The 21,761-nt window shown below is 39.5% G+C and overlaps 1 protein-coding gene across 3 annotated transcripts; it reads right to left on the reverse strand.

Annotated features, from left to right (window-relative positions):
* Positions 1-3,074: 3,074 nt before the first annotated feature.
* LOC134657892 (reticulon-4-interacting protein 1, mitochondrial-like) lies at positions 3,075-21,582 on the reverse strand. 3 transcript variants are annotated; one of them, XM_063513471.1, is made up of 13 exons: positions 21,530-21,582; positions 21,230-21,309; positions 18,058-18,138; positions 17,283-17,448; positions 16,069-16,239; positions 14,846-14,986; positions 13,028-13,142; positions 12,211-12,336; positions 11,452-11,573; positions 9,504-9,666; positions 5,997-6,117; positions 4,588-4,707; positions 3,075-3,161 (listed from the first exon to the last, which is right to left on the reverse strand). In XM_063513471.1, exons 2-13 carry the CDS (start codon positions 21,275-21,277, stop codon positions 3,075-3,077), a joined length of 1,461 nt encoding a protein of 486 aa, XP_063369541.1. In that variant the 5' UTR covers positions 21,278-21,309; positions 21,530-21,582. The 3 variants fall into 3 exon arrangements, with proteins under 3 accessions (XP_063369541.1, XP_063369538.1, XP_063369539.1); XM_063513468.1 differs by having other exon boundaries at positions 21,230-21,305; positions 21,530-21,576; XM_063513469.1 differs by lacking the exon at positions 21,530-21,582 and having other exon boundaries at positions 21,230-21,487.
* Between the last annotated feature and the right edge of the window lie 179 nt (positions 21,583-21,761).

Below are 21,761 nucleotides of genomic sequence, written 5' to 3' on the forward strand. Positions count from 1 at the left end.
TACTGTTGAAACTTGGTAAGTAGATGTATTCTGTGAACCGCATTAAGATTTTCACACAAAAATAGAAAAAAAACAATAAATTTTTGGGGTTCCCCATACTTCGAACTGAAACTCAAAAAATTTTTTTTCATCAAACCCATACGTGTGGGGTATCTATGGATAGGTCTTCAAAAATGATATTGAGGTTTCTAATATCATTTTTTTCTAAACTGAATAGTTTGCGCGAGAGACACTTCCAAAGTGGTAAAATGTGTGTCCCCCCCCCTGTAACTTCTAAAATAAGAGAATGATAAAACTAAAAAAAATATATGATGTACATTACCATGTAAACTTCCACCGAAAATTGGTTTGAACGAGATCTAGTAAGTAGTTTTTTTTTATACGTCATAAATCGCCTAAATACGGAACCCTTCATGGGCGAGTCCGACTCGCACTTGGCCGCTTTTTATTTCAATAAACATTTTGTCTAAAAATGTCTAGAAAGAAAGAAACAAGCGAAAAGAAGTCTTATTGTTAAGAGTGGTCAATAACTATAGCACTAACCCTAGTATGTTTCAGAATCTCACATTAATAGGAACATAGTTTACAGATTAAGGAAAGAGGCGTTTTATTGGTAGATCGCAATTTTAAACTGAGTATAATATGATTTAAAATGTATAAATGTTTTCTTAACCATAAGAACGCTCCTGTCGGCAATAGCCGACAACAGGTAATACCGTTTAAAAATAAACCTTCATGCATCTCATTAAGGTTTACTATTGCATGTTATATCAAATAACAAAATACATATGTGTTTTTTATAATAAACTATTTTATTACTCTTCCGATTTTTAACAAAGTTTGTTTAGAAATCGGTCACCCTTAAATCTTTAATTACTTATAAATTATATTAGTATCTACTTTTTTTTAAATCCCAATTTTGATAAAAACATCAGCTTTGGTAAGTTTCAAATATACATCAAAAACTTTATTAACTTTATTCCCTATAATAGTATCAGTTTAGACATAATATGGCAGAAGAATACATTTCACATATTTTCATATGAAATTTGTTCGTACATACAAAAGACTGACAAAAGTTATCAAATCTTAAACTTGTTTCAAAATGTTAAGTTAGAAAATTAAAACTGTCATAGTTTCAATATAATTAAAGGCAAAATTACATCGGAACATAGAGAAAAAAATACATAGATTGCTCGCTCTATACTAGGGTTTGCTCCCGGTACTGAGTTTGTATGGCGAGAACCGGGAATTCCCGGTTCTCGCCATACAAACTCAGTACCGGGAGCAAACCCTACTCCATACATCAGTTTGGGTACCAAAAAGACTATTAATTTCAGTGTCTACATCTAGCATTGAGTAGCGGAACTATCAGTACTGCTACTTGACAATAGATGTAGCAGTACTGATAGTTCCGCTACTCGATGCTAGATGTAGACACTGAAATTAATAGTCTTTTTGGTAGGTACCCAAACTGATGTATGGAGCGAGCACTCTTGTCTTACTATAGTTCTCTATGATCGGGATCAGTTCATAGGACGCATCCGTTTTTCAACTGTTTTCTTAAGTGATTATCATCAATCTCAATGGGGTTACAGACTGTCAATTGCTCGCTACAGAGGGCGCTGAGAATCGGTTCTTATTGACAGGTTATCTATAGTCTATGGTTTATATATCTTAGTATCTTTGTCGTGTCACAATATGATAAAAAATTGCAATAGCAAAGAACTATAATATTGACGGTTTTTATTTGCCGTAAGATACTTTTAACCCTTTGTATGTCTGAGCCTTCGATCAACACGGAAGGGATGCGGCATTCACACTAATTCCCCTCTGCCTAGGTACAAGATCAACTGATCTAGCGCGGGTAATAAAACTAGTTGCGCTCGGATTTTAAACTACACCGAGTCCAGACGCGCGAGTGAACACAGCAGCAGAAAAAATGCCTAATTGCTCGGTTTTTTGTTGTAAAAAGAGGTCGGGGACATCAAATTTACAAAAAGAAGGTGTTACATTTCACATGTAATATTTTTTTTACATGTCATACGTTTAAATACATTTAAACACAATTATTATATTTTAGTCTCATGTAATTGCTGGATTTATCGATTTTCCTCGCCCAGTACAAATTGCGGATCGGTCGAGCGACAAATCCGATTTCTCATCTCTCAGAAAACGATAAAATTCTTTGACGAAAATGTGTTAGTGTGCGTGTTGTGACACTTGTGACTCGTCCGTACACAAAAACAGATCGAGATGTGCAAGATTTGTCTGTGTAGGGTGTCATTTTCTATGTATTTGTGTCGTCATTACAAATTAGATTTTGTATGTAAGTGTGTGAGAAGTGCGACTGTGTGCACGTTCCCCCCCCCCCCCGCGAAAAATGGCAGAATGATTTGAATGTCAAGATATCGCTTGGGCCTATCCCTTCCGTGCCGGAAGCCCGTGTTGATCGAAGGTCTGAGCACTGTTCAGTGCGCATGAATTTAAATCCATTGTTTAATTACAATAGCTTTAAATTTATTCGCATTGATCAGTGCTTAGACATACGAAGGGTTAAACTCCATAACAAGATCTCGGAAATATCGTAACTTCGAATTGGAATTCAAATTTTCACCAGTCATATAGAACAAATTCACTTACAGGGCCATTTCAAGGATTTAAGCAGCGTTTACTGCGGCTCGCATACTTATGTATTTTTTTAACATAGATGCCACATCACGCCACTCGAGCGTCCACTCAGTTCTTTCTAACCCGAGGCAGACGTGGCTCACTCCTCGATTTCATCGCGTCGCTACAAGTACATGCGGCCCACACCAATTTCGGTGTCTAGCCATAGGTTGCCGCGCACCGCTACGGAACGGACGCCTGCTCGCGCTTGCGCCACCTAGCGGTCATATCTGTCGTAATAGACGCGTTTTGTTAGAGAGTGAATCTTCTGTCCCTAGTACTATTATTTATTCCGTGCCCTAAGGCCACGGTTACATTTGTTTTAACCAAGGGGGTTAGTGTGTGTCCTGTGATCCCATTGGTAAGGGTTGTTTTATTCAAGTACTAAGACAAGGTTCTAAGGTCTAAGGGAACCTGATGACGGTTGTGCCTAGGGCCTCGTCGCTGCACGCGTGTGCTAGGGCAGTCTCAAAGTCCTGTGGTAAGTATACCTGAAAAGACAAAGGTAAAAGTAGAAGACGTAAAATTTTATAGGTTTTGGAAAACGGTGATTGACACACATTTTTCAGCAAATTAAAGTCTATTTTTTTATTCGGTAGACTGAAATGACAGTTAATAGTATGAAATGACATTTCATGTCCATACTATTAACTGTCATTTCAGTATACCGAATAAAAAAATAGACTTTAGAAAGGAATAAGAAATACGGCGCGCTTGCGACGGTAGATTTGACGATCGCGCGGGTTTTAACGTTTTTCCTCAATAACTCTGAAATTATACTTCTGATTAAAATTTCGCTGCACACATCCCCCGGCTATATCACTAGCTATTTTAAATTATACTGATATGGAATGCTGGGTAATGATATCAAATTGAAAATAAATGAATATTAGACATGTTTCTGTGATTTTTTCTATCGCGCCAACTTTAACTTTTTAAGATTTTGGATTTCAGTCTGCCCTCGAAAATATAGTCTAGTTTCTATATTAATTTTTTCATTGCATTTTCCCTTCATTGAAACGTGTAAAAATTCAAAATTAAAAGCTTCTCTTAACGCGAAGTCTGTAGAATAACATTAAAATAAAACTACTTAAAAATTAAACAGCAATCGAAAGAGTACCCACCTATCCTATGAAATATCCCCCAAGTCTGTGCCCTGCGGAAGGGTGCCCATGAGGCATATATCTAGACACTCGGCAGCGTGTCAAGCCAAGTTCTAAGGAAAAAAGAACTGTCGACGCAGCGGCCGTGTGGGGTTATTCCCACTAGTTACCACCAAGTTCTTACCAGTGGTAACTACTGGGAATTTTTTTCCCACCTTTTACCACTGGTAACTACTGGGAAAAATAATTCCCAGTAGTTACCACCAACTCGGTTTGGTGGTAACTAGTGGGAATTTTTATTCACAGTAGTTACCACCAAAATTTTGTTAGAGTTAAATACATTAAAAACAGTATAAAAAAATAATATAGAGTGATTTAATAAATCATTATTAAGTCGATTAGTGTTTTAGCAAACTGCCTTAAAAGTGACGAAAAAATATTGAAACAGTTTAACCGGTACTAGTACTAAAACTATAATATATGCAAGGATAAATGTAATAATCCATTTAGATTATTTTTAAGTGATTTTATTCGGTAATTCAAAATCACTCTATATTTATACTAATACTATTTTATACTGTTATTATTAGTATTTAACTCTAACAAAATTTTGGTGGTAACTACTGGGAATAAAAATTCCCAGTATTTACCACCAAACCGAGTTAGTGGTAACTACTGGGAATAATTTTTCCCAGTAGTTACCAGTGGTAAAAGGTGGGAAAAAAATTCCCAGTAGTTACCACTGGTAACAACTTGGTGGTAACTAGTGGGAATAACCCGGCCGTGTGTTATAATATATTCATTATTCACTCACCTTATCTAGTACAGGGCGTAGTGTCCCCTCATTCACTAGTGTAGCCAGGGATATCAGACCACCGGAGAGCCTTTGCTTCTCTTCTAGCCAATCCGTGTGGGTACCACAGCCGACCACCCACTGCCAAACATATTCAATATTAAAACTTGATACTCACGTTTTAAAAGCCGAAAATTGTTATATAACAATCCTTAGTAAACTTTATTGGAATGGATGAAGATTAATATTAAAATAAATTACTTTTTAACAAGCAGCGGGCTCAGCACGGTTCCATTTTTTTCGACTATCACTATGCCCGTCACTTTGGCACTTACATACATGTTAGAACGTGACAGGCATGGTGACAAATGATAAAAATGCGACCGTGCTACTAGGGCAGAACTGCGATGTTACTGGTAAAACGGTTTAGTAAAGCCTTATTGCAATAGTCAAGTGCTCGAATAGACATTACATACATCGAATACCTTTAAACGAGCAATTCTTGTATATATATATTAATTTATATATACACCGCGGGCGTTAAAAACCCGAAAGATTTAAACTATGCACTTTTGACGACAGTACGACTAAATTCGATGAAAGTTGCTATATGCGGGTTTTCGGGTCGAAAAATCGATCTAGCTAGGTGTCATCTCTGGGAAAACGCGCATTATTGAGTTTTTATATGTTTTCCGAGCAAAGCTCGGTCTCCCAGATTCTGAATTTGTAATATAGCGTAGGTAAGATTTGTAGAACATTATTTACTTAGCTAAGAAGTTAGATTTATTGACCGAAGCGTAGCGAAGGTCTACGTTTTGACTCGGGCATTTTGCTTTTGTATGTCCGGATGTTCTCCTCTACAGGTCGCAATTCTCAACCGATTCTTGTGAAATTTTGTGACCAGATTCTATGAGTAAATAATTTTTTTTGTCTATTCCGATTATGGAAATTTTCAAAAATGGAGGAGTTGTGATACCTCGCGCTTAAACAAATAGTCGTATCGATATCATAAGAGTATTTTCTTTTTGAGACATATTTACATAGTAAATGGCAAAAAATGCAGAAAAATTGTATTGCTGGTTTAGGCGGTATTTAGATATTTAGTTTGTACTCGAGAATGAGTAGCCGAATTTCGTCAGCTTCGCAAAGAACTATCATGGCGCATTTTGTAAACAATCGCTTTTTTTGTTTGCACACAGAAAGTCTGGGTTCGATCCCCAGTAAGACATAACTTTTTGTATTTTTTTTTAATAAATTAAAATCTTTGTATTGTTGATTGATCAAACCGCTGTGTGGCGCTGTCATCGTGCACGGTCCCAATAAGCTATGCTCGCGAGGTCCACAGCTCACAGAGCCACTAGTGTTATTTTTAATGTCTTTTTGTGCACTAAAGAGTTTACTACTATTACAATAATACATGTCTAACTCACCCTCAAAACTCTGAAAGTATAGAAGGAGGCAGCGAAAATGAACGAGAAGGGGACGGGAAGCTGGTCCGTGATCAGAGGAGTGGGGCGAAGCTCCACCACCGCGTCGCGCGCGGCCGTAGCTCTGAAACATTCGGGTTGTCTCTGTCGCGCGAACAAAATGTATACAGGGTGCTTCCTGTAACAGGAGCAATAAATTAAACTAAAGGCTGTACTCCTCAAACTGACCAACATTTGTTCAGCAACTTTTAAAACCGGCCAAGCGCGAGTCGGACTCGCGCACCGAGGGTTCCGCACCATCAACAAAAAATAGAGCAAAACAAGCAAAAAAACGGTCAAACATCCAAGTACTGACCCCGCCCGACGTTGCTTAACTTCGGTCAAAAATCACGTTTGTTGTATGGGAGCCCCACTTAAATCTTTATTTTATTCTGTTTTTAGTATTTGTTGTTATAGCGGCAACAGAAATACATCATCTGTGAAAATTTCAACTGTCTAGCTATCACGGTTCGTGAGATACAGCCTGGTGACAGACAGACGGACGGACGGACAGCGGAGTCTTAGTAATAGGGTCCCGTTTTTACCCTTTGGGTACGGAACCCTAAAAATTATGAATCCTTTAGACTTCCTCTTTTTCATACAAAATAAATATTGCCTTCAATGTACGCTGACATCAGTGTGTTTGACGTCGCTTTGACGTTGCTTGTCACGCTTTAAACATAAATTTGCAATACATTGCGTCTTAGAATAAACTTTAAAGTGTAATAAAAATCAAAACACGAGTTATTTTCAAAAGTTGCTGAAAAATGTTGGTCATTATTAAAGCCAAGTGCGGGTAGTTCGAAAAACTCGCGCGGTTAGACGATGCTGATGTCAACTTAAGCCAGTCTTCTCCGAGACCACGGGGACAACGCCGTCCTCGAAACGTCGGAGGTAAATCTTAAAACTTAGATACGCGATTAAGTCCCGTTGTATAATTTAATAATGTGTAAAAATCGTGAAAGTTTAAATCAGTGAAATGTTGGTCAGTTTGAGGAGTACATTCTACAGTTTAATTTATTGCTCCTGTTACAGGAAGCATCCTGTATAGGAGCAAACAGGATGAAGATTGTCTCAGGATGTAGGTTGCACTTATTAATGTATAAACCTATGTCCTCTTTTTGTATTATCTGCCTATGTCTCTTTTTTCCCTAATTAAGAAAATAAAATAAGATTTCGGGATTTTCAACTTCGTACAAGTAGGGATTAGCTTTTTTAGAACAGGACGATGAGTACTAATGCAATAAAAGCGGTGTATTCCTATTTGTCCCCGCCCCACGTGACTACCGCCTTACACGAGGCGGGGACAGATGAGAAAAAATCAAACGAATGCACCATTTCCCATCTGTTCCCGACGGGGACAAATGGGAATACACCATAGAAGCGAAGTATTTAAAAAGAAGTCAGAGGCTTGCCGCATTATAGGTGGAAGATTTCACAATTCGTGTTTGTCTGCGGTTTTGCGCGTGATTCAGGCACTACCGCCGGGCTTAAGTCCCAAGTACCTAACTTGTATGTTTTACTTACATAAGTAGGGATACAGCTATACCTACTACAGAACGAGAGATGCATATCCGTTATCTCATTCTAATAAATAGCTTTGGCTCTCAGCAAAAGCTTAGCAAATAGCTCTCTCAACAAAGGTCTAAGCATTATGCGGCTCAGCAACCGATAGCTCTTTGTTTGTAAGAAGCAGGGATGTTGCGAACATCCGCATCCGCAACCGCGTAACTTCCGCATTATTTTCAACATCCGCATCCGCATAAAATCGATGCGGACCTTATGCGGATGCGGATGTCAAACAAGTCGGTACAAGAACGTCTTAGCGGCGGTGTAAGTGCTGGGTAATTTCGTCATTACCTATAACGAAATGGTCTAGATTCAGAAAAGTCGGCCAAGTTACTGTTTATTAAATATAACATATACTAAAGTCTATTTTTTTATTCGGTAGACTGAAATGACAGTTCATAGTATGATCATAAAATGTCATTTCATACTATGAAATGTCATTTTAGTCTACCGAATAAAAAAATAGACTTTTAAACGTTTTGTTGTTAATAAAAAAATACTAAAAATGAAATATTTGACGTTTTCGAAGTACCTAATCTTGACATCCGAATTCGCATCCGCGGATGTGAGCCTTTAAATATCGGCATCCGCGTCCGCGGATGTCAAAAAATCTGCATCCGCAACATCCCTGGTAAGAAGTAGATAGATGATGGTGTCGACTAGAGATGCCACGAATATTCGGCAACTATTCGGTATTCGGCCTATTCGGCCACTTTGCCGAATATTCGGTATTCGGCCGAATATTTGCGTACTATTCGGCCGAATACCGAATATCTGTTGTACCTTGTACCTACTTAAAAAGAAAAATTGTACAACAAAAATAACCAAAAACTATGTAGGTATATTTAGAATGTGTTCTTGGAAAGTTGTAAAATACGAAGACCCTTTTTTGAGCATTTGCTGATTAAAAAACATTTTATTTTTATCATGAGTCTGTTTTGTTCGACTCCATTCAATAATGCTGTTCAATAAAAATAGCGTTGAGCTTTGTAAAGCTTTGGATTCCTCCGAAAACGGTGCCGTCATATTACGGCCGCTATATAGCGTTGACTGACGTCACTAGAACGTTGTCTATGTAAACAAGATGGCGCGGTTTCCTAGACGGCGTTGCGTTACGTTGATTGTCAACGTAACGTAAGATGACGGCCGTCATGACCTTGTCGATAGTTTCGTGAACGTTTTATTAGATAGCGGTGACGCCATTTTGAATAAATGACACGAGATTTAAATAAATGATTCCTTACTACGATTATTTTCCTCTTCTGATGATATTTCATCCTCCAAGTAAATTATAGATGATCAAGCAAATCTTGTCAGTAGGAAAATGCGCGAAATTCAAATTTTCTATGGGATGTTATCCTATCGCGCCTACATTTTTCAAATTTGCCGCTTTGACCTTGGTGGCTGACGGTGTGTTATGACGCCGTGGTACTTTCCACATGTCGCCACCGTAAAGACGGCCGTCTTTTGCGGCCGCTATATGACGGCCGTCATATGACGGCACCGTTTTCGGAGGAATCCAAAGCTTTAGCGATCAGTTTTCATAATATGTAATTGTGACTCAAAATGTTCGCATGTCATGCCGAATATTCGGTCGCCGGTTATTCGGTATCTCGGCCGAATACCGAATATCCGGCGACCGAATATTCACCGTTTAATGTTGAATTTAAACAACCGTCCACTGAACAGTTATAATAACTTTGTGTTTGTTTCTCCATTATTGCACAAAAAAGTTCACAGACGCGTGTCTCAAGCGGATGGCACTCGCGCTCGCACTGGTCCCAACCGGTCCGAGATATCGTGTCCGTGAGCAGTGTCTATGTGTGCGTTGCTCGAGCGCACTTTGTATGTAGATTGATTTCTGTACTGTATCTGTTTTGTGTCTCGTGTCGAAGCACTCACTTGAGCGCCGCCCTGGCGGGCGCGCAGCCCGGGCCGGGCGCGGCGGCGCCGGCGCAGGCCAGCACGCCGTCCCACGGGCCCGCGCGCGCGCCGTACTGCGCGAGCGACGCCCAAGACGCCGTGCTGTGGTTGTTGGTATCCAGCTCCACGTACTCATGCGCTCCTGCGATAATTAATGCGGAACTCAAACCTCTATCAAATTTAATAGCTATTTTCACCTCAGCAGCTCGAACAAGGGTACTTTGCTACTTGAAAATAGTGAGCAACATCGCATTTTGCTCACTGAGTGAGACAAAATGAGCAAAATGGGATTTTGCTCACTCAGTGAGCAAAATGTGATTTTGCTCACTGTTTTTAAGTAGCAAAGTACCCTTGTTCGAGCTGCTGAGGTGAAAATTTAATTGTTGGTATATCTTAAGAAAACATGAGTGAATAGGTAAGTGATGAAGAAGGAATACATTTTTCGGGTTCTCTAATATGTTCTCACTGCTGAGGTGAAAAATGTTGTGTACTACACGAGATCAAAGTTATTTACATCTCGTGCGCTTTTGAGTCCCTTACTACGCTCAAGATTCTAAATTAGAATCTTTCGCTTGCACGGGACTCAAAATAAGCACTCGAAGAAATATCAAACTTTGATCTCTTGTTGTACAAATAACTATTGTTTTACAAGGGGGCAAAGTTGTTGTTTAACCGCTCGTGCTAATATTGATACCCGAGAAAGCTAAAGATTCCAGAATTGAACCACGAGCGTAGCGAGTGGTTCGAAAAGTGGAATCTAGAGCGTAACGAGGGTTTCAAAGCGCGAAGGTTAAACAAAATTTGCCCCCGAGTGAAACACAAAATTTTTCACCACCCGAAGCAAATATTAAATGTAAAATATCAAACAAAATCAAACCAAATTTAATCCAAATAAATATTATTAAATATTTATCATCCAAAATCATCATTTAAAAGTCAATTCTACCAACAAACATAACAAAACAACTCAAAATTTGCATTTGATTACTTTGCCTCACATGTGAATAAAATGTAACTTTGCTATCGGTTTTTGAAGTGCAATGTAAGCCTTTCCGAGTTGGTGTGGTGAAAAATTCGTTTTAACCACACCAACTGGTAAAGACTCTCTTGATTGTTCAAAAACTGATAGCAAAATTGCGTTTTATTCACATGTGGGGCAAAGTAATCAAATGCAAATTTTGAGTTGTTTTCTTATGGTTTACTGATGGAATTGCCTTTTAAATGATGATTTTGAATAATAAATATTAAATAACATTCATTTGAATGTAATTTTGTTTGATATCTTACAGTACATTTTTTCTTCCAGTTGGTGTGGTGAAAAATTTCGTGTTTCACTCGGGGGCAAATTTTGTTTAACCCTCGTGCTATGAAACCCTCACAACGCTCAAGATTCCATTTTTCGAACCACCCGCTACGCTCGTGGTTCAATTCTAGAATCTTTCGCTTGCTCGGGTATCAATATTAGCACGAGCGGTTTAATCCAGTTCAAGTTGTCTACGGCGTCATTTCCTATACAGTGTGTGGCCTATAACGCGGGAGAATAATTAAAACGTAGATTCTACTACTCAAACAATAAAACTTTTGTTCGACAACTTTTTGAAATTATGTAGTCTTAAAATTGTCCCTTTTTCAAACAAACTAAATAATATTTTCAATGTACTTTAAATTCCGTCTAATTGACATCGCCCGTCAGTCTTGTCACCGTACAGGCATAATCAATTTCGTGATACATTGCGTGTTCGATTAAATTTTAAAGTGTTTTAAAATACAAACCACAAGTTATTTTTAAAAGTTGCTGAACAAACATTGTCTAGTTTGAGGAGTAGAATCTACGTTTTAATTATTCTCCCGCGTTATAGGCCACACACTGTATATCATCTCAAATCATTCAAATATGAACCGTACGCCATTGGAATAAAGTCCTCACCCAGGTTTTGTAAAGCGTTCCTGGCTCTCCTCGGGGCTAGTACAGACACGTGTGCGCCTCGAGCAGTCAGCAGTTGTATCAACGCGCAGCCCTCGCCGCTGGCCGCGCCGCATATCACTATGCTGGGGGAAATAGGACTTTAGTCGGTTGTAAATAAGGTCCAAATCGCAATTATTTTTTATTAATTATTATAGCAAATACTAAAATGTTGCATTGCTATCATTCCATATAACGTGCTAGACTAATAGTCCATTAGTAATATTACCACGTTTCCAACGTAAGACTCTTGCCTTGAGAGGCCGCGAGGCCCACAGTCCTACATCATCCCTGCTTGCCTACCGTTTCCCCTTACATTCCGATACAGCGCAGTTATTTAGGACTCCCATCTTGAGAGGCCGCGAGGCCGACATCCTACACATTACAATCCCTACTTGCTAACCGTTTCCCCTTACATTCCGATGTAGGTACAGCGCAGCCGTTCAAGGGCGCGTAGGGCTAGGGCTCCGGCCCAGGAACGCAAGGCCCCTGCATCCACTGCGAGGCCGACAGCCCTACATATCATACATGTCTACCTTTTACTCTTTCATTCTGATGTAAAGCGCAGTTGTTTCGGACCCCCTTAGGAGCCCGCGAAGCCCACACATTATAATCCCTTGCACCATTTCAACTCACATTACGACGTACAGCTAAGCCGCTTAAGATTCCTGCCTTGGGAGGCCGCGAGGCCGACAACCCTACATGTCATCCCTACTTGCCTACCGTTTCCCCTTACATTCCGATGTACAGCGCAGCCGTTCAAGGGCGCGCAGGGCGAGGGCTCCAGCCCAGGGCAGCGAGGCCGCCGCGTCTGCTGCGAGGCCGTGAGGCCGTTTGCTCACACGAGTACTGAAATAGGAAATTCATTAGTTGTCTCAATTCCCCCGTTTCACCCTCTTTAGGGATGATTTCCGACATAAAAACTATGCTACGTCCTTCTCCGGCACTCAAACGATCTCTATGCCAATTTTCAACTAAATCGGTTCAGCGGTTTTAGCGTGAAGAGGTAACGGGTCTCTATTGTTTCCCAAAAATAAATAGTTTCAAGCCATAATGTATTGTTTGCTCGCATTTTCGTTAATCATAATTCATTTGGCTCAGAAACGCGTCACTTTTCAGGATTGCCATAAAACAAACCTAACCTAACCTATCTATAGGATAACCTTACGAAAATCCTGAGATGTTAACGGTTTCAGTTTTATGACTAATGACAGGCGTGTCTCACTCCGCGATTTCGTCGCTTTGCTACAGGTAGCTAAAAGTATCCGTTCGGCCCCAATTTTGGGGAAAGCCATAAGCCGCGCGTGGCGCTGTCGCCACCTAGCGGCCATATCTGTGCTGATCGTAACAGACGCGTTTTGTTAGAGAGTGAGTCTTCTGTACTTAGTACTATTATTTATTCTGTGCTAATGATAATATGACAAACATTACATTATGACTCAAAACTTTATAGGAAACAACGGGACCCCAGAGGTAACAGCATAACACACAGACAGACAAACACACTTTCGCATTTATAATATGAGTATGGCTTGCTCACCTGCGTATCGTAAGTAGTTCGGTGGCCGCGCCGCCGCTCCACTCGCTCACGCATCCCCAAACTTCATCGCCCAACTCTAAGTGGCACACGCCGTACCCCACGTCAAGCACCACTCCTGAAATACCACTTCACCATCACTCATTATAACCAGGGATGTTACGGAGCTCCGTTTCCGTTTCCGTTAAGTCGGAACTTCCGTTTGGTATTACACATCCGTTTCTGTTCCGGTTCCGTTACTTTTGAAACGGAAGTTATATCGGATGTCAATGCTTAGCGCGGCCGCGGGACATGAGCGGTATACATCAAAAACAAACAGGTTTATACCAGTCATTCGCTCATAGACCCGCTTTCCACGTGCTGCAGTAATTAGATGTCCTGCTTTATCTGTGTTTTTGAATTTAAAGTACCTATACGTATGTGTTGTGTTGTGTAATGTATACCTATTGATAGTACTGACTCAGGTTCCGGTTCTGATTCCGGTTCCATTTTCGGTTCCGATTCCGTTTCTGGTTCCGATAAACTAAATTTAAAACATCTGGTTCCGCTTTCGGTTCCGATAAAACCACATCCGTTACATCCCTGATTATAACCAGCATTGTTGAATCAGTTTAATCCACAGACAATCCAACCTCTAGACATAGCATAGTCGCGCTACCCCCTCTGCCACACATACGGTAGCGTTACTCCATCTTCGAGTCAATCCCGTGCCGTGATTGGTCCGTGTCTTTGAACGGACCAATCACGGCACGGGATTCGCTCACCTCGTCCCCCCGCACCCCCGTATTTTTGGCAGCATCGGTTTTATGAAAGAATTGGCCTAAGCTCAGTCTAGAGGTTGGATTGTCAGTGGTTTAATCTCACCCGCCGGGTATATTTGGCCACCACGCCCTTGCTAGGACACAAGTCTACCTTGTGTAAATCTTATACCTTTAAAGTTTAAAGGTTTAAAGGTAAATAACTGATAGTTTAAAGTTTAAACTATCAGTTCTTGTATATTTATTAGCTTGTTAGAAGGTGGTGTACAATGTTTTCTAACAAACTATGCTACTATTGTCTCTTGGCTGACCGGACAGAATAACAACAAGAAATAGTTGATCCACCCATATACACATTATACACAGTTAGTCTGTACCAACACCTCGCCCGCTTAGTAACTTCTGCTGCTGGCTGTATATAGTGTATACAGGGTGGATTTTCTTTTTGGGTCAGTGAGGGCAGCTACCAGATCCCGTGCTGCTATGAGAAAACGGTCTAAGAAGACCTTCCCTCGATTTCAAATTAATGAAGATTGGCTTTTACAGATTTTAGAAAAAACATGACAGAAAAACAGATAGAAAAATGTGAATTAAATTTCACGTTTTCTCCATAGTAAATGTATGAAAAAAGTTTTCTTTAATTTGTGGTTTTTTAGTACATTACCGTAAGTTGACCCCAAAGAAACTATTGATACTGGATAGGAATGGAATCGATTGGCATACAAAAATAGCATGTGAAAAATAACAGTTTTCATTTTCATACAAATTGTATGGGAAAAATTTTCCTCGATTTGTGGCTTTTCTAGCCGGAATTTTTTTTTTGGTTCCATACAAGCTTTTGATCCTTAATAGGAATGGGATCGATTGGCATCAAAAAAAAGTTTGTCAAAAATGACCTTTTTCTCGCATCCTGTATGTTTTTTACAAAATCTGTAACAGCCAATCTTCATTAATTTGAAATCGAGGGAAGGTCTTCTTAGACCGTTTTCTCGTAGCAGCACGGGATCTGGTAGCTGCCCTCACTGACCCAAAAAGAAAATCCACCCTGTATACACACACTGACCTGCGAACCCTCGTCCGACGAGGGGCTGGCTGCGGCCGCAGAGCGCGCGCAGCACCGCGCCGCGCCCGCGCAGCGTGGCCCGGTCGCACGGACACACGCTGAACGCTTGCACGCGTACCAACACCTCGCCCGCGCCCGCCGCTGTCACAACAATATGGTTTTTAACATTTTTTTTATAAATGGTATCAGTCGATCTGGTTTGTTTTGAGGATCAAATGTCTGTATGGGACCCATTGTCTTAAAACAATACAAAAGTCACAAATGATGGTCAAAGTCTGGCACCCGCACTTTACTGACGAAACGCTTCTAACAAATTGGCAATACATCGTGACGTCACCATGTAACGTTAGAAACCGTTTCGATGTATGGAAAACAAGGAAATTTATTTATTTATTTATTTAAACTTTATTGCACAAAATATATACAACAATGTACAAATGGCGGACTTAATGCCAAATGACATTCTCTACCAGTCAACCATAGGGCCAAACAGAGATACGTTCAATTGGTGCAGAGAGAGAAAATATATTGAGTGAGTTAAAAAAAGCAAACTATACTTATAAATAAAATATATATAAACTACCACATATTTATAAAATACATACTATAAATATAATAATGATGGATATTATTCGAACTCTTGCTTTAGCAAATGCTTATATTGCGATATTGTCGGTGAAATATTGTGTTTATGTTTTAAGTTTATTGTTGCAATGCAATATATTTTTAAATAAAATGTAAGGAATCAAATGGTACCATTATTTTTTTCCTACTTTTGAAACTTTAAGGTCTTAAATTGTATTTATTTATTATTCCCATACTTAAGTATATTTTTTATGTTTCCAATGTAAGTATGTATTGTGATAAATTGCTCATTTTCTATCTATTTAACTAGATTTAGTTATAAAATTCAACATTTTTCAACAACCCTATAGTCCTATCAACACACACTACATCTTGATGAGGCATATAATAGACACAAACTTGGAGGATACAACTAAACGGAGTAGCCATTAACAGGCTTTCCCCTCTGTCGAAAATAGGCGGCCAACGGTCATACACAATGTATGGACTGACGTTTATCTGACATGGCTATTTTTACGTTACGCATACATTTGACGTTCCCCTCCCCCGCAAAAATCGGCAGACTGTTTTGTACAGAAAATTACAGACATGGCGTCTCCGTTTGATTATATCCTCCAAGGACACAAATGGTCTCTTACCCGGCGCTGTAGCATCCTCGACGAGTATGACGCTCTGGTCGTTCTGCGCGTGTAAAGCGCGCGCGTGCGGCCCGCTGGGCGCGTGGGTCGCGCAGCGGAGCCCTACGGCCAGCCCGCAGCCCCCACCCAGCGCTAGGCCGCAAGCGAATATCACCATGCTGCGACGCCATACTGGATATAAAAGTACAGGTTAGACTATGGTCATAGAGAAAAAAATACATAGAGTGCTCACTCCATACATCAGTTTTAGTACCAAAAAGACTATTAGCATCTAGCATCGAGTAGCGGAACTATCAGTACTGCTACTTGACAATAGATGTCGCCACCGACCGGAAAGTCTTCTGCTGTTGAGATAAGACTTTCCGGTCGGTGCTACATCTATTGTCAAGTAGCAGTACTGATAGTTCCGCTACTCGATGCTAGATGTAGACACTGAAATTAATAGTCTGAACTGATGTACGGAGTGAGCACTCTATGTATTTTTTTCTCTATGCTATGGTCAACTTGCATACGGCAAAAAGGAGAAAGGGGAATTGTACCATCTCTGATACGCCCATAGTTCTCAATTCGCTGACACAAGAGCTATGGGACATTCCCGGTTTCCGGTTGAGCTGAAAATTTGCATACACATGTAAGTCGGGTGACAATGCAATATTATGGTACCATCGAGCTGATCTGATGATGGAGACAGGTGGTGGCCATAGGAACTCTGTGATAAAACAACGCAACCTAATTGTGTTTTCTGATGAGATGAGATGAGATGAGGTTTTTAGAAATGTCTCGATGAGTATTAGTTGCCTTTGGAAAGAAAAGTACAGTCAGCGATAAAAGCTTGTACCAAAAATGAAATTTTTGACAAAAACTTATTGAGTATGATTTTTGCATCCATATTTTTACACTTGATTGTACGATTTATCAACCACTTACGTGGTCGTTAATTTGAACCTTAGCAATTCGATTTACGGTTCAAATTAGATTGGTCTTTGGTGATTCGTCTTCAAACCAAAACTCAACCATGTATTTGGAATATATTTGGATTTTTTGGGGAAACCTTCTAGATATATCGGAGCGACCAAGCTGTTCACAATATCTTAACAAGCACTCTAACGCCTTGACAATAGAGACGTGTTCAGATATTTGTGAGCACCTTGGCCGCTCCGATATATTCGATGGCGACTGTACTAACTACTAGGAAGGCAGAAACAACGACATACCTCGATCTGTAAACAGCGCGACCAACTCCTCATACAGCAGAACAGGTGAGAGAGGGGGTGTGCCGTCTCTGATGCGCTGCGCCGCGTCTCTCGTCCAGGCCGCGATGCGGTCCCGCCCCTCCGCTATCAGCTCGTGGTGCCAAATGTCGTTGAATGCTTCGCGGATCTGTGGACCAGCAGCATCATGGTCGTATCTTCATCACCTGTCATGCCATGCGTTTCTTTCGCACTTACATATTGGTTAGAACGTGACAGGCATGGTGACAAATGATAAGTAGCCGACCATCTTAGCCCTACAGGGCGGCATTAGGGGATGTACTTATAGTTAAACTAGCAATAAGCAGACCTTTGTAAGGACTCGCGAAGTTTTTCTATCTAGTTATAATTTTTAAACAAGTTTTTAAAGATATTTTTTAATGTATGGATTATACGAACTATTGTAAATAATTTATCGTCAAATAATTTTCAGAGATTTTTTTTTGTCAAATCCAATTATCAAGCGATTTTTGAGAAATTTTGTGAGAAGGTTTGATGATTAAATATATTTTTTGTTGATTCAGTTTTTGCTAATATTTTTTTGCTGTGCTCTAACAGACTTGTATCATTAACCACGTATATGACACCGTAAGATTGTGAACCCGTTAGTTTATTATCTAACGTAGGTTAGGTTAGGTTAGTTTATAATCTCCCTGGCGTCAGTTTATAATTTAACTAGCGAGATTATAAACTGACGAGTGTTTACAATTTTACGGTGACATATATAGTGTACACATACCTTGTTAAGGACCTCAACGGTGTTGTTGACAGCATCCTCGACCCGGGACCGGCTATTACCTGCTGCTGATTTTGCTGCTTCCTGTTGATAAGTGGAACCACAGACACAGAATAAATAATAGTACTAGGTACAGAAGACTCACTCTCTAACAAAACGCGTCTGTTACGATCAGCACAGATATGGCCGCTAGGTGGCGACAGCGCCACGCGCGGCTTATGGCTAGCCACCAAAATTGGTGTGGAACGGATGTACGTTTAGCTACCTGTACCGACGAAATCGCGGAGTGAGCCACGCCTGCCACAGAATAAATAATAGTATACTACCATACAGAAAGGAAACTTCCTACAAAGCCGAAGTTTGACGGCGGTTCAGGATCGAATACTGTCGCTTTATATTTTTGGCACTATCCCTTGCGGCTATTTAGGGTTGTCAAAATTCAAGTCATCATCTTATCTGTGGTCATGCACGCAAAGGAACGTCAAGTAGTGTCAACCCTAATAATTGCTGAGCCGAACGGAGCCGAGTTTGCCCAAAGCGAGGAGTTTCGCACCCCTGGTGGAACATTTACATGTCTCAATTATATTTAAGTATAGTACACACAAATGACTATAAAACTGAAATGGCTCTGTCAAATGAGGAAAATTCTCTCATAATTTCAGTTTCCTTTATATTAGGGTATTTGACTGTATTTAAAATCAATTATTTTACACCATGCATGAAATAAAGCACCAGAAGATTAGTAGAGAAACTTAGACAGCAGTTATTTTTAGACACAATTTCTATTTTAAAGAAGGTAATTTGATTGTGACGTCACATGCTAGTGTTTCATAATCGTTTTCATAGTTGACACTGATTTGACTATTAGTATCACTGACTTAATATAAAAGAAATAGACACACAAAGCAGAACAAAAACGTCAAGAAATGTGGATCCCAATGACGTTTCGCACCATTTGCATTGATGATAATAACGCTTACGTAAATTTTGAGTCAAGATAAATGTTTTGTACAGAAAAGAGCTTAATGTCGTAAGCATTAAGTGTCAAATTTGCAAACATAAGTACCAACACTGTTAAAAAATTTAGTCCGATGGCACTAAACGTAACGTATTTACGTTAAACAACGTCAAACGAGAATAATGAACGAATAGAGTCACTTTGGTACACTTTAATATGTATTACTGTACAGGAAAACCAATTGAAGTAATAAATAAAACAAATTTAATTTAATCGGGAGCTCAAATAAAATTAATTCGTGGTTCAAATTCAAACAAATTAAATTTTTAATTCGTAAGTATACGTCTTTAAATACTAATTTCCTTGAAATAAATTCTACTTATTAAATAACTGTGTATTTAAGATCTACATTTACTCATAGAACGGGTGCACGGGGACATTTAGGTACTGATTGGATTTTTTTTATAAAGTCTAAAAGTATAAAAAAATCCTGTGGTTGTCACTGTGTTCAGACAGGTTTAGCATTTACAGTTAGTCGATATAAGCCCTTATTGGTGGTGTATATGTCGGAAACAGGGAAATGGGCCGACACACAAGTGCCGTTTTGCCTTGTTTAAAACTGCATCACCCCTATCTCTTGCTATAATTAAATAGCAGTCCACTTTGCACGTCGCATAGGTTTTCTTGGAAATCTTGAATTTAAACATAATATTATTCCTTATGAATTCCATATAAAAATATAAAAAAATATTGACCTCACATCGACTCATTAGATTTTTGTTCCTTGACATCCCTTCTTTGGTACTAACAAATTAATTTATTCAAAATCATAAAATTACCACCAGATTACATAAATTATGTAATGCTATCCAAAGAACTAACCGAAAGAAATACATTCCATCCTTTTTCCTTGTTTTATCATTGTTATTTTTACATATTTTAACGGCACATTTCGTAATTGTTGACAACTTCACATTTGAGCGTTTCAAACAAGACTAAACGAAAAAGTAATGCATGATCTGTTTTGACATTACTTTTGTGGGGCCATTTTTGGCGGCTGATTGGGTATCCAGTTCTTTATACTACATCAATGATTAGTATACAAATACACATAGACTAGGAATCCTCTAGACGGAGTTTAGAGCAATTATTTCATGAAACCGATGCTGCCAAAAATACGGGGGTGCGGGGGGACGAGGTGAGCGAAGCGAGTCCCGTGCCGTGATTGGTCCGTTCAAAGACACGGACCAATCACGACACGGGATTCTGACACTTTGACCTGAAGATGGAGTAAAACTACCGTATATAGTGGCAGAGGGGGTAGCGTTACTATGCTCAGTCTAGAGGATGTCTTGTCTGTGACAAATACCCTATTGTTTGGATACTGATAAAAGAAGCTATTTATTTTCATAACAACGATGCAAGCCCGGCAACAGCTTTGGACATGGTTTCATGGCTATTGGTTCTGATTAGAGAATGTTATCTTAATCTTAAGTTAAAAAAACTGGATCTTAGTGTAATTCAATTCAATTCATGATATCAATTTCATTAGGTACATTTTGTACGAAGCGCTGGTGGCCTAGCGGTAAGAGCGTGCGACTTGCAATCCAGAGGTCGTGGGTTCGAACCCCAGCTCGTACCAATGAGTTTTTCGGAACTTATGTACGAAATATCAATTAATATTTACCAGTCGCTTTTCGGTGAAGGAAAACATCGTGAGGAAACCGGACTAATCCCAATACGGACCTAGTTTACCCTCTGGGTTGGAAGGTCAGATGGCAATCGCTTTCGTAAAAACTAGTGCCCACGTCAATTACTGGGATTAGTTGCCAAGCGGACCCCAGGCTCCCACGAGCCGTGGCAAAATGCCGGGACAACGCGAGGAAGATGATGATTACGTACATTTTGTAAAACAAACTATAGTATAAGTATTTTCTGAAAGTTAACTGACCCTAAATTAGCATAGAATAATTTTGTTCTATAACATACCTCTAATATTAAACATATATGTAGCGTTTGATACAAGTAATTAAGTATTATATAATTTCAGGGTCATTCAGTCGCGAAAATTAGAGCAAAGTCATTTGAGAGTCAAAATAAACAAAAGTTTTCACTAGAACAACACACCACTGACCCATTTCACACATTCCAAACAAACAAACAAATTTTTAAACATCAAAACTACCGGAAAATTGGAAAGTGGTAGAAAACACTTACGTGTAAAGCACCGATCTTTTCTCCAGCTTTCAGCTTCAGCTCGTCCATAATACGGCACCACGAGATGACGGAGGGTCTGTCTAAACCAGACGAATGTTAAAATGCACATCCAAGCCTTAACCTTTGGACTAAAATCGGCCTAAATAACTGCACACCCAAAATAGATCGTCATTGACAAAACTAACGCTACTTAATTAGTAATAATGTAAAAAAATTGGTCAAAATGAATTGTTATACGTATTTACATGTTACGACTCGCAAATTAGATTATTTCATGACTGAATATTCTATTTCCTTTACCTTAAACAAACATAACCCCCACTGTGTTTTCCTTTTCGTGTTTTTGACAGCTGATAGTTTGACAGGCTTAGACTGTTCAAGACTATGTGAAAAACACTAACATATTTTGCCATCAATCGTACAACTTGTTTTTAGGGCTTGCAATATCGTAAAAATAAACCGGGAATTTTCAATTAGTGTTTCTGGGCTATAACCGCGAAAATCGAAGTTCGCAAATTGCGGGTTTTTTTTT

Source organism: Cydia amplana, chromosome 21, assembly GCF_948474715.1.
Source record: "Cydia amplana chromosome 21, ilCydAmpl1.1, whole genome shotgun sequence".
Lineage (NCBI taxonomy): Eukaryota > Metazoa > Arthropoda > Insecta > Lepidoptera > Tortricidae > Cydia > Cydia amplana.